General features: G+C 46.6%; 1 protein-coding gene across 6 annotated transcripts; it reads right to left on the bottom strand.

The window, feature by feature from the left end:
- Positions 1 to 21: 21 nt before the first annotated feature.
- On the bottom strand, positions 22 to 12422 carry LOC110000060 (polyhomeotic-like protein 1). 6 transcript variants are annotated; one of them, XM_029281472.2, is made up of 15 exons: positions 12176 to 12422; positions 10910 to 11037; positions 8915 to 9025; positions 8287 to 8358; positions 7228 to 7350; positions 6977 to 7138; positions 6817 to 6898; positions 5728 to 6716; positions 5466 to 5601; positions 5205 to 5377; positions 5027 to 5117; positions 4320 to 4407; positions 3617 to 3833; positions 2775 to 2979; positions 22 to 2660 (listed from the first exon to the last, which is right to left on the bottom strand). In XM_029281472.2, exons 2-15 carry the CDS (start codon positions 11030 to 11032, stop codon positions 2509 to 2511), a joined length of 2724 nt encoding a protein of 907 aa, XP_029137305.2. In that variant the 5' UTR covers positions 11033 to 11037; positions 12176 to 12422; the 3' UTR covers positions 22 to 2508. The 6 variants fall into 6 exon arrangements, with proteins under 6 accessions (XP_029137305.2, XP_065803865.1, XP_020510895.3 ...); XM_065947793.1 differs by having other exon boundaries at positions 8909 to 9025; positions 12176 to 12421; XM_020655239.3 differs by having other exon boundaries at positions 3617 to 3815; positions 8909 to 9025; positions 12176 to 12421.
- Between the last annotated feature and the right edge of the window lie 1438 nt (positions 12423 to 13860).

Here is a 13860-nt window from a genome sequence, read left to right as displayed (position 1 = left end):
TGAAGTAGCCTCTGTATTTAAAAAAAAAAAAAAAGTCCCTTTTAAGAGTTTTTAGTGAAAAGTGCTACTTTGTGGGATAACAGTGATTGAGTGAACAGGGTCGCTGTAGTCTGCTGGTCGACGGATATAACTCAGGTCATCACAGCAGAACTTCAATGATTTGACGATTAAATTGTCGCCCACTTTATTTGTAATAGAGTTTTTTTTTTTGGTTTTCACTAAATGCTGAGGGATCTGCTGATTTAAACGCTCCTAAAATCCAGAGCCGGCTGACACACAACACACGAAGCTTCTTCCCCTTTTAGAGGGAAATACTGTCGTAGCCACAGTCACTAACAATGAAGCCAAAGGAAGCTAGCTAGAAAGATAAATACTGTTGGTAATAACACGCTAAGTGACGAAGCTAATGAGGAAGACGGAGAGTTTCCTTGATCAAGGTCGCTACTATTCAGTCACGCTTTTTTTTTTGGGAAAGGCAACGGATGTCATTGCTTGAAATAACAATCGTAGAAAAGTAAGCACTAATATATAAAACAAGGAATGATATGAAAAGCAGTTTAAAAAACAGACTCATCTAAAACGATCGTAGAGACTAGTGAGAAAGGCCACGAGGTTCACACAGAGAGAGAACATGACAGAAGTCCTACAGTCCAAAGCTGAAACAAAGGCAGCAAACAGATACTTAAATAGAAAGGCAAACTTTACACTTATTACAGAATATCTCCAGGTGTCCTCACTCGCTCCAGCTCACTCATTCAGGTCATTTTTAGTCTTTTTGTATGTAGGTCCACGGTGGCTGCCGGCCGACGTCTCGTCACAGACGTTCTGGTTTTGTTCACAAACAACGCTTTAAAAGAAACTTCAAATTTAAACACTTATCACAGTTAGTGCTCATTTCCATTCTTCATCGGTTCCAGCATCTCTTTGAAACTTTACAACATTTGACAAAATCAAGTCGTTACCCTTTTTTCACTTCTGTATCGATCAACAACAAACAACAAACATTTTTGAAATGATCGGACAGAACAAAAAGTCAGAGATTTGGAAGATTTCAGTCCTTTGTCCAGAGCAGCGTCAACAATAAGTCAGATGATTTATTCACATTTACACTGAACTCCTGAACTTCATGTGTTCAGGAAAGTATTAGAGTGTTTCTTCTGTTTCGTTAAAGGCTTTATATGCGATTTTTTGATCCAGCAGATGTCGCCCTTGAGCACCAGCATGAAACCAAAACAAGTCGCGCTGCATTGTTGAGTACAGTATGTTATTCTTCTTTTCTCTAGTCCCTCAATTAAACAACTTTTTTCTGCTGAATCCGTTTGTCAGCCTCACTGGAAATCTGATTTTCTGTCTTTGCACCATGACAGATGGTTTTTCTTCAGACTCTGGTCCAGATCCTTGTCCTCTTAGTGTACCCTGTTCATGTCCAATAGGCAGGTTTAAACATTAAAGCGCTACGATTCAGATTTAGAGGATTCAATCAGCTGACTGTTCTAGTTTTTACATTCATAACAGAGACGTTATGACTCCAAATACCTCTATGAAATGAGGAGTCAAGTTAAAATCACTGATTCTTCAGTTCAGGGTCGATTTCCGGTTTCTTTTCATCTTTTTTGTAGTAATTTGATGCAGATTTTGGCCTCGATCAAACGCAGCGTTGGATTCAAAAACACATTCGAGGAAAAAGGCAAAAACGTGTTGAACTAAACGAGAACAGGCGTTGTCTTTATAGGCAACACAAAAAAAATGTAGAAGAAGAAGAAGCAGTGAGTGAATATTTAAAAAGTGACTTTTCTGTACACTATGATACAACAGAAGAACAGAGAGGAGTGTTTATCTGTTGAACGTTTCGCTGAACTGAAGAAATCAGGAAGTAAAAAGTGAAGCTCTGTTCACACATGACTCATTTAAATGTGGTCATCTTTACAGCTTATTACCCAGAATTCACTCTGACTGACATACAACTCAACTCACTGCACCCTGCTCACCCACCCGCCTGACCACCACGGGGTCCAGAGCCATCAGAGGTTGGGAAACTCCCACCCACCAGACATCTGTAACATCGACTCTCTCTCCATTTTCAAACTGTGAATTTCTCTTTTTTTAAAGTTCATTTTGTGACTTTGTTCTTCTTCTTTTATCTCTGCTTTGTAAGGTGACCTGGAGTGTTTTAAAAGGCGCCTATAAATACAATGTTTTATTATTATTATTATTATTATTAAAATACATTCAAACCCTTCATGTTTTCATTTTACAGGAAAAGTCAAATCGACTGAAAGTGTGCGTCTAATGATCTTAATCTCTCGATGATCCTCTTCTACGAGCACACAAGAAAAAGTGCTAAAGAGCAAAAACAGGTCGTCTACAGATTCAAGTGCAGCAGCCCGTGTGCCGGTTCAAGAGCTTGGTTTGGTACCTCTCACACACACACACCTGCAGGACGCGGCCCGCTCTGACAGCAGGTTTCAATAGGAGCTGGATTCTTGATTTTCATTGTCTATGACAGCATCAGTCTCTCAGGGTGTTGATGTGGGCGCAGATCTTGAGGGCCGGTCCCAGCTTGATGTTCATGGTGGACATGAGATGTTCCTCCTTCAGCAGCAGCAGGGCCTGTCCGTCGATCTCCTGCGACAGGAACTGGGGCGCCAGATCCTCGCAGCCTGCAGAGACCAGGAAGACGAGATTACACAACTTGTGTTTTCATCGACACTTCAAACATCAATGTTGAAGACAAGCAAACAGATGAGAACAAAAAGATCAGATATCTGGTTGACCTTGTAGCGAGGAGATAAACTGCGACACTTCCTCGACGCTCCACTGGGCGGGGCTTTCAGGCGGGGCAGAATTCTCTGTCGGGATCGGAGGAGGCTGCTGCTGCTGGTGGCAGGAGGCCGAGGAGGCGGGCGAGAGGGACATGGGGTCGTCTTCATCCTCCTCTCCGCTGGACTCCTCGTCTGAATGGCTGGACTCTGAGCGGCACTGGGAGGGGGGGAGGGGACGCCATGAGCAAAGCCGTAACAAAAGATCAGTTGATAACAGGGAACCTTGTGGTTACACGGGATCGTTTCAAGAGACTGAAGATTATTTATGTAAAAGCAGAAAAAATAAAGCTCAGCGGACGACAAAGCAAACGTAGCAGCTTTAAGATAAAGTAGATAAATTCAAAGTGTCATTAATAGAGTTCAGACCTGAGACAGTTTGGCAGCTTCACAGTAAGAAAGGAGAAAACAGTGCATGAGTGTCCACTAGGGGGCAGCATGCTTCCCCAGAAGAAAAAGCCTTTAAATGGATCAATTATTTGCTTCTAGAAATGTGTTAAAACTCAGAGTAATGCTAATACCCCTCTGGAGTTTCAACACTGATTGTTTTATTAGCTGCTCACTGAGACAGGTCAGATGATAAATCTATTATTTCACTGTTTCCAAGTTACAGGAGCATGATTTAAAGTGATGGTGATATTAGAGGTCCAACATGTTAATGTGACGACTGAAACCTCTCCAGTGTAAAGATATGAAAGCTCATTAAATCTCTCCACACTTTTAAACGACTCAGACATTTCCTATCACTCCTCCAGCTGCAGGAAATGTCCGTCTCTCTCTCTCTCTCCCTCTCTCACCTTGACAGGTAACGGTCTCCCCGCTATCTTGGCGCTGGCTATCTCCGAGCTGGTCCTCCGGGGAACCCTCCTCCTGGCGACGCCCCCCTCCTCGTCCGAGTTGGACAGATGACCGTGGTGGACCTGATCCTGATCTGAAGCGTTGTTGTGACCTTGAGCCTGCCGCACGCTGAAGCTCTGCCTGAAGCTGACGTTGTACCTGGGGAACCAATACATACTGTATCGTAGACAAAGAGTGACATATACGGTACTGAAGCCAAGACGAGCAACACATACAAGATTTCATCTCTTTGCACCACGCTGCGTATACAACACTATACACAGCGTGCAGCGGGCAAAGAGAGGAATGCAAAGCAAGAGGAACAATGCAGACGGAGCATTGTTTAAAACACATGACAGAATAAATACAAGACTTTGTATATGGAGACGTTCAAATGGAAAAACTAGCCGAGCTGCTGGAGTCCATTTGACATGAAAACAGAAAACATACATGCTGTGAGATATGCAGCTGCAGCCACATGAGGATTCAAACCCTGCTGTTCCCACACTGTTCTTCTAAAACCATCAGGATTTAGGATTTAGGGTTCTAGCTCCAGTTCTTAGTGTGAGACATGTGAGGCTTCAGTGTCTGTCAGCAGTAGAGGGTTTGTTTCCTTAACATGGCTCCCGCTGCATATATTAGATTTCATGCATGTTGAAGTACCTCTTGGCACAGGTCATGGAGCAGAACCTTTTGGTGCCTCTGAACTGGCTGGCAGGAGCAAAGTTTTTACAGTACTCACACTTCAGCACTGAGGGGACAAAAAGAAGAAGAAGAGGGTCAAAATATAAATCATGTCTTCAGGGAAGAAATTCATGAGCAGCAAGTCGATAAAGCAACATCAGAAAATACTGACAAAAACACAAAACTGAACTCCAATATCTGTGTTTCATTTTTAATATCAATGTTAAGATGCCTTACAGAAAAAGTCAAAGGTCAAACCATGACCCTGGTTTGATGAACAAAGGTCAAACCATGACCCTGGTTTGATGAACAAAGGTCAAACCATGACCCTGGTTTCACAGACAAAGGTCAAATCATGACCCTGGTTTCACAGACAAAGGTCAAATCATGACCCTGGTTTGAAGAACAAAGGTCAAATCATGACCCTGGTTTGAAGAACAAAGGTCAAACCATGACCCTGGTTTGAAGAACAAAGGTCAAACCATGACCCTGGTTTGATGAACAAAGGTCAAACCAGGGCAGATGATACATTAGCTAAATAAATATTTGAGTTTATTAGCGTTCAACCTTTATTAAACACTCAGGTAATGTTAAAGCTCCCTCTGCTGGCCATCCTACATAATGACACATTTTAACATGAACACACCTGTATATGAATATATCTGGGATAGTTTCAGAGCAGTTACCTGTTGCCGTGGTAACGGTGTCTGATTGGTTAGTGTCCAGGCTGTCATTGGTTAAATCCTCACCGGCCGAGTCCTTCACTGAACCACACACCTGTCAATCAAACACAAAGCGTAAAAAACAAAACCAGCAGAGTGAAGTCACACGTATTAGTAACTGCGTATCCCATGATGCTCTCACCGGGAAAGGCTCCGCCCCTTCTTGGATAACAAAGCCTTCTATGAGGTGTGTGAGGACGTTCGGTTTGACCACAGCTTGTGGGGGAGGGGCTCTCTCCCCCTGGCCGCAGACCCCGCGGGACACTGACAGCACCGTGGAGGGGGAGGAGGAGACGGGGGGCGGAGCTTCAGAGCCTGGGGGAGGAAAGAGCGGAGCACTTGTGTCACATCACTCAGAGAAGGTGTTGTTTTTTTTAAGGTTTTATAGCTTCTGTGTCGTTACCTGCTTCAACAGGATTGGTTGAGAGTGATGAGGGGTGGTCTCTGACTGGCTGGAGCCGCAGGGGGGAGGGGCCATCTTCGTCATTGGCTGAATTGGAGTCTGATTTTCTTTTTAGTGAGCCACTTACCTGCTTCCCCTAAAAAAGTGAGACAGAATTTAAAAAATATATAAAGGTAAATAAAGAAGTGACATATTTTGCACGTTTGTCCTGGATGATCAAAATGTCTAAAACAGGGGAATAAAACTTTAAATAAAAACTGACCTGTGCTGTCAAACTTCTCGATGAGTCGCCGTTTGTCATCACAGCAGCTGGCGCCCCTCTCTGCTCCTCCGCCACCAGGGGGAGCGAGAGGGACGAGCGAGATAGGGAGGAGGGAGGACAGGAAACGGCAGGCAACTGTGAGGAGGCGGGGCCTGATGTCATGGCTCCGTTCTGACTCTGTCCAGAGCTCTGATTGGCCTGCGGATGAACCTGAGATACCTGAGCCAGCGGGGGAGCCTCCTGCGGGGACTGGAGCGTCTTCAGCCCCGCCCCTCGGCCCACGACTCCGCCCTCCCTGGAGGCGATGGAGGCCACCATCGTGAGGAGGCCGGAGGAGCCGCTGAGGGCGGCGGCGGCTCCGTCCTGGCTGCAGCTGCCTCGCGCCAGAGCCAGAGCCTGCGCGTTCCCCAGCGTGCTTTGCCTCGCCCCGACGATCTGGACGGGGATGTGCGGCGGCTGCAGGGGCTGGGCGGAGCTGCTGTTGGGAGGCGGGGCGGGCAGGATGGGAGGGGGGTTTCTAGAGGGCAGCTGGAGAGGCAGACGAAGCCCCTGCAGAGTTTTGGGTTGGATGGGGACGGGGCCGTTGCCGTGGCCCGACTTCTCAGAGCCGAGCGAGGACTTCTGCAGCGGCTGCACCACCAGCGTCTGAGCGTTCACCGCAGGTTTAATGGTCGCGGTGCCCACGGGATAACCGTGAGAGTGGGACCCCGCGGAGGACGTGAGGACCAGTGTGTGAGACGCTGTGGGAGCTGTGGTTCCTGTAGTGAGGGTCCGGGTCCCGTGGAGGAGGAGCTGAGAGAGAGGGATGGAGGAGGTGGAGGAGGAGGAGGAGGAGGAAGAGGAAGAGGAGGAGGAGGGGTGGGCTTTGAGGTTGGTGGGCTGAGGGTAGGTGGGGATTTTGATGTGGGGGGGCTGGGGGTGAGGCTGGCTTGGTTTGTTGGGGGACTGGGAGTTTGACTGGTGGGAGGGCTGGACGAGAGAGTAAGCAGCTGGAAAGAGACGGAGAAAGATTTATCAGAAGAAAACCTGCAGAATTTAACTTCTGTCCAATGGAGAACAAGACATGTAGATTTTAAGTTTTCTCCTTACCTGAGTCACTCCTGTCCGGCGCTTCAGTCTTCACGCCGACGCCTTTTGGACCGGACACACCTCGCATCGCTAGATTCTGCACCTGGACAAATCAAAGAAAGTTTAAAAGTGTGAAAAAGAATCACTGAGACTGAACAGAGAAGACAACAACACCACAAACCTGGTCGTTATCCGATTGGCTGCCGGATGAAGGAGCTGGGGTCACTTCCTGTTGCTGAGCCTGCTGGGGCTGCTGGGTGACGGTTGCCACGGCAGCCGTTGCCGTGCTGCCAGGCATGAAGATGAGCTGTGAAGAGATGGGCGCCCTGAGGGAGCGGTTGACCTGCAGGACGACGAAGTCAGCCATCAAGACACAGAAACAGGAGGAACACTAAATACTGAAAGAGTCTATAAAAACCAGTTTAAACTCACCCTCAGGTACATCTGTCCCTGCCCGGCTGCCGTCCCACTGAGCAGCACTGATTGGCTGATTGTGGACGTTGCCGAGGTGCCCATAGGACGGCTGCTGGTTGTAGATCCAGACGTCACGCTGGCCTGAAAAACGAGCAAAAAGAAACTTGAAAATGATTCCACTCCTCTCATCGTCTCATGATTTCTGGTCTGAAACATTTGACTCGTATTCTGAAGCCTATGAAAAACGTTTTCAGCCGGATGCTGGACTTAACAGTTAACTGAAGGTTTCCTCTCAGCCCTGCAGAGTTCCTGAGCGCTGAATGAGACTCATTCTGACACACTGGAAGTCTTCTCTGATATGATGTCGGCCATACAAACAGAAAAAACTCGGTTCCTGAGGAGCAGTTTGATGAAGAAATTCTTGGCCATCTTGGACCCGTTTCTCACCAGCGGCTGAAGGCTGACGTAGGATAAAAACTCATCCTGCCGCCCCCCCTCAGACCTCCTCTTGGAGACTTAACACATACATACACATGCAGGTGAACTGTGTGACTGGAAGCTACATTAAGCTCGATTTACTAGAAGTCTGTTTTGTATGTACATGTCTGAGCCGCGTGTTTGGATGTCTCTTCTTTTTTATTTGTAGTTTTTTTTTTCATTTTCATGCATATTACAAGCAACACAACAACAACAAGAAACCTAATTACATCTCTTACCTCCAGCAAGTATTTTTACATTCAGTTGACAAGCCTGAATAAATGTTGTATTTCATTTTTCTTTTTTTTTTTAACCAGTAGGAATGTTAAGTTAAATCCTTGATGTATAAATCTCTTCTTATTCTTATTTTTTATATTTTAAGAATGTATCTATTCTTATATTGTTTTATTTGACAACCTGCTGATGTAACACCACATTTTCCCAGTTTGGGATCAATAAAGTCATTCTATTCTATTCTATTATGTATAATTTATGTTTTTAATGAATGCATGACTTTTAAAGGTAGATGAGAGGGAGAGACGATGATACGGCGAGAGCTCATGGTGCATGCTGGGAACATGTGGCGGTGAGAGTACATACAGCTGTGGAGCTGGTGGTCTGAGAGGAGCTGCTGCTGGAAGGACTGGACTGACGACTGGCGGCCAGAGTAGCCTGAGAGGTCAAAGAGACGAGAGAGAAACGGGGCTTAGATCTCAGATCAGAACTCATGAACTGACTGAACGCTTCACTGTTTACACCCAGCAGGAGGCAGCATTGTTCTCCTGACTCTTACCCTAAGGGGACGGGTCCTCAGTGCTGCCCACAACACATTGAGTGTTTACAAGACCAAATAAATGTGGGTAAATGCTTCCCAGACCCCCTCTGCATGTCGGATCACTATCTGTCAGGACGATAAGCGGGGCGTTCACACCTAGCATTAATGCTATCCTCTGACTGTCAGATCAGGCAGGATGGAAGTGAGATTTTGCAACTCATGAAGAAACAAGAAATTTGAACTTGTTCAGCTCACAGAATAAACCACTTTGACCGTTAACACACAGGGAACGTTGACTTTTGTATTTATTATTGCTTTGTGCAGAAGATCTGATCTTTATTTACTGGGATGTTGCTCTCTCATTGTGTTAGTTAACGTCTGATTTATTACATAAAGGGTTAAAAAAGATGGACTGATACACGCTCAGCCTTATAAACATCCACCCACCTTTACCTGTTGCACCGCAGCCAGGTTCTGCAGCTGGGCGTTGTTGATCTGCTGCTGCAGCATCAGCTGCTGGAAGTACTGAGCGGCGTTGGGCTGCCTCTGTAACGCCTGCAGGGCCTGGAGCGAGGAGACGAGGAGACGAGGAGAGGAAGGAAATAAATCAACAGGCAGTTAGGCAAATGGAGAAGGAGAGGAGAGAGACGTAGTAAAAAAAGACGAGAGAGAGAGAGAGAGAGAGGAAGGATAAGGACAGAATCAAGATGAGGAGAGGAGAGGAAGGATAAGGACAGAATCAAGAGGAGGAGAGGAGAGAGGAGGTAAGGAGATGAGAGGAGAGGAGAGAGGAGGTGAGGAGAGGAAGGATAAAGACAGAATCAAGAGGAGGAGAGGAGAGAGGAGGTGAGGAGAGGAGAGGAGAGGAGAGGAAGGATAAAGACAGAATCAAGAGGAGGAGAGGAGAGAGGAGGTGAGGAGAGGAGAGGAAGGATAAGGACAGAATCAAGAGGAGGAGAGGAGAGAGGAGGTAAGGAGAGGAGAGGAAGGATAAGGACAGAATCAAGAGGAGGGGAGAGAGGAGAGGAGAAAGGAGGTGAGGATAGGAGAGGAGAGGAGGTGAGGTGAGGAGAGGAGAGGAGAGGAGAGGAGAGGAGAGGAGAGGAGAGGAGAGGAGAGGAGAGTGAAGAGAAGGAGTGAAGAGAAGGAGAGGAGAGGAGAGAGGAGAGGATAAGGACAGAATCAAGAGGAGGAGAGGAGAGAGGAGGTGAGGTGAGGTGAGGAGAGGAGAGGAAAGGAGAGGAGAGAGGGGAGGAGAGAGGAGGTGAGGTGAGGAGAGGAGAGGAGAGGAAAGGAGAGGGAGAATATGGCGGCAATAAGAGGAGGGAAGGAAATGTTGGGAAGGAAGAAGAGTGCGGTGAAAAATGAGAGAAGGAAGAAGTGGAGTAAGAGAAATGAGGGCAGAGGGTGTGAGCTGCTTGATGTACGAGCAGAGGCTGCTACTGTAATAAGTTGAGGGATGAAAGCGAGCGTGGCGGGCTGGATTAGTGTGTTCACGGTGACAGAGACAGATGGCGGTGCAGGGTGACAGAAGCCTGGCAACATTACACACAGACTCCATCAACCGAGCCCGACTCTATCCCTCCTCCTCCTCCTTCACCTCCGTCTCTCACTCACTCAGAGAGATCAACGAGAGCGTCCTCCGACTTTTACACAAACAGGATTTGTTCACAGCTCAATAAAACAACACTGCTCTTCATCATGTGAACGCAGAAGTTTTCAGACTAATTCAAGATGAAGACGAGAAGACTTCACATCAATCGTATCTTTACTGCAGGCGGCATCGAGCCCGAAACCTGCAGAGCTCAAAGTTCATCATCGTACATCTTTAACAGATTATTGCTTTAGTAAATAAAAGGCCGTGTAGGAACAGACGTATTAATCTGATGTCATCAAATCCCATTTTGGTAGGGGTGTCACGCAATTCATTTTTAATCGCAATTAATCAAATTAATTTTCATAGTAAGAGGCGATTAATCGCATTTTAATGGCCTGTTTGAAATTCTATTATTTAGCATTTTAAAACAGTTTTTGTTGGGCTTTTATTTTGAATTTCTGTACTGCCATAAACTGAGGGCGCTTCACTTCCTGTATGAATACAAACCTGCTTTTTTCTTGAAAGAAAGTCAAATGAATGAATGATTAGCCCCCAAAAAACAAATAGATTTCTTAAAGTTATGAATCTATTCAAAATCTCAGAAGATAAGAAAGATGAATGACTATCTACGGGGAGCCTAAAGGGACAAATTAACATGAGGTTAACGTGGTTTAAAAACAGATGAAAGCATTAGCATCAAAATAAAAGTATTGATGCTGACAGCCCGAGTACATGAAGGACTTAAGGACATGTCTGGAGGGACTAGAGTTAGGAAGGGGGGGGTCACCGGGTCAGTCCCCGGTGCAGACCACATCACACACACACACACACACACACACACACACGCTTACCTGCACGGCTTGTCGTTCATACAGAGACATGGAATTCATGGGAGAGGGGCGGGAGCTAGCCCCAGATGCAGCACTCCCATTGGTCGAGGCCCCCTGCTGGTTCTGCTCTCCGTCCGTCTCCATGGCGTCTGAGGGGACAGAGGAGGCGTCCATCAGAGACTCTCTCTCTCTCTCTCTCTCTCTCTCTCTCTCTCTCTCTCTCTCTCTCTCTCTCTCTCTCTCTCTCTCTCTCTCTCTCTCTCTCTCTCTCTCTGATATTCTCCTCTTCCTTCAAAGACATCACAACCGTCCAAAGTTCTCTCAAAGACTTTTCTAAAGCCTGATACTGAAGCAGTTACTCTGGGCTGGGTTTAAATTCTGGATTAGGGCTGCACCATGGTCCTGTGGTTAGTGCTTTCACCTCACAGTAAGGAGGGTCCTGCTTCAAAACCCCCTTTTTGGTCTTTCTGGCCCGTGCATGCCCTCCCCGTACTCCGGCTTCCTCCAGTCCACTGACATGCTCGTTAGGTTACCTGGTGACTCTAACTTAGTCGCCTGAAAGTGTGAGTGTGATCTTAGTGAAGACCACACTGACCGAGACCAGGACCAAGACCCCGTCTCTCACCCAATGTCAGCTGGGATCGACTCAAACCCCCCCAGGGACCCCCAACATGTACCCCAACAGCAGAGTCAGCACCGGCCTCAAGTTCAAACTTATTTAAAATCAATTTACATTTATTTTTTATTATAATTATGAATAATTATTATGCATTTGAGTCTTAAAAAAAGCAGACTTCCTGCTTCGTCCTGTCTTCATCTTTTAGACACTCAGAGATTTTTTTTTAATTGCAAAAAACATTTTATTTTGTTTATTTTATTTTTATTTGTTGTTATTGAACATCTTCTGTGTTACACTCTGACATGTTGGTGATGTTTAAATGACAGACCTGCAATATCTTTATTACCACTCTCATCCTCCTCCTACACACACACACACACACACACACACACACACACACACACACACTCACACACACACACACACACACACACACACACACACACACACACACACACACACACACACACACACACACACTCCTGTCCCAGCACTCTGTAATTTCCTCTCCTCACATTAACAAACACAGAGCTAATGTTAGCCGAGCTAGCCTCCATGTTTCAGACCTCCATGTTTGAATGCTGCACCGGAGGCTACTCCTCCTAGCATCCCGCTAACCCGCTGCTGCTGTCTGGCTCGTTAACGGGGCTCTCCGGCTCCGTGCTTACCGTCCCCCCCGGTCCGGGTTTCTCCTCCTGCTCCTGCCCGGGCTGACCCGCTGCTGATCGGCTGTGCGCGGCTCGCCGGCCCCGGAGCCCGGAGCTGCTGGTTGGAGGAGCTGTTCTGTGTTTCTTTGCAGGATGATCCGCAGCTGCAGCTTCACTGCTTTTACTGTTTTGCATAAATTTGCAGCTGATGTGTTGTTGGAGGGCAACGCCTCCTTTTTTCCTGCGCTGCCTTTTCCGGCGCGACGGGATGACGGAGCATCAGGAGGAAGGGGGGGGGGGGAGAGAGGGGGAGGGGGGGGGGGACACTACACCCCGGTCTGTGTCAGGTATGATGTGTGGAGGCTATCCTCAAAACTGTCAATCTATCAGGAATGTTTTCGAATACATCACCTTGTTACCTCTCAGACAGGGGCGTCTCCAGGACTTCTGGGCCCCCATGATCAGATCTCACATGGGGCCCCTCCACCTCACCTCTCTCTGAATTCAGGTGATGTCAGACACATCAGGAAAAAAACAGTTTCTGAGGTGGAAAATGCACATGAACACCTGCTGAAGACAAATCAGGGAAAGAATTTGGTGGCCAACTCGGCCATCACACATTCTGCGATGTGAACTCACAGACTGGGACACCAATATCACGCCGTCGCAGAATCAATATGAATGTACAAAGACGTGATGACGGCTGAGCTTAGTTACGGCACGTCTGCAATCTGAGAGGAGAGCGAGAGGATCTGATGTTTACACGAGGACAGAGACGGAGCCGGTTTTCAAAAGTTTGCGATCCGGAACCTGTTTTTCAAAATGTTGAATTTCCAGGCACCCGAGACGCAAAATGCACAAAAATATGTGAAAGTTTTCCAGATGAAATCGTTGCCATGGAGACAGGGCCCAACTCTTGTCACATGCATGCAGCATGAGGAGGCTCCAGCTTTGTGTTGTAACAATATGAACACAGAGATATGTTGATTTTGTTGTTGATTAATATTTTATTCAACATTATATCTGGAATATTTACAGAATACAAACACAGGTGAAACAGAAAAACACACTGGGGGGGGGGGGGGTGCATCATCACTGATAGCCCCCACAAAGCCCACGACATCATCTGCACGCTTCAACATCACAGCGATCTGACACCCAGCCCAAACAACCAATCAGAAAGAAGCAAGTCTAAGATGTTAAATGTAGTGCTCCAGTACGACTCGGCTCCTGATGGAGTCACCTTTAAATCAGAGAGCGACGAGTCTTTACTGAAACAGAACACACACACATGTGAATAACAGTCTGTGACAGAGTGAGGTGCAGAGAGAGGCACAGATAGCAAACTTACAGTACAAGTGATAATCCAACAAAGAGCACAGTCAGCACATTTTATTTACACAGGAATGACACTAAACGAGATTAAAAACAAACACAAACGAACATCACAGCAGCTGAAGCATGTTGACGTTACATTTGTCTTCCAGTGGAGTTTAAATCTGAGACACTGTGTGATTTATCAAACATGTAGTTTGGAGGTTAGCCGAGATTTTCAACACCACCGTCTCCACAGCTGAGTGTGCAGTTTGAGCAGACACACACGTCTGAGAGCTAAATCTAAATCTCTTCAAAGAGCCGCCTGAAATCATCTGAAGATCGTGACTATCCTCCACAAAATGAGTTCATAACAAACACCCCAAAAAGAA

This window comes from Labrus bergylta, chromosome 19, assembly GCF_963930695.1.
Source record: "Labrus bergylta chromosome 19, fLabBer1.1, whole genome shotgun sequence".
NCBI lineage: Eukaryota > Metazoa > Chordata > Actinopteri > Labriformes > Labridae > Labrus > Labrus bergylta.
This window is presented reverse-complemented; position numbering and strand designations above follow the sequence as displayed.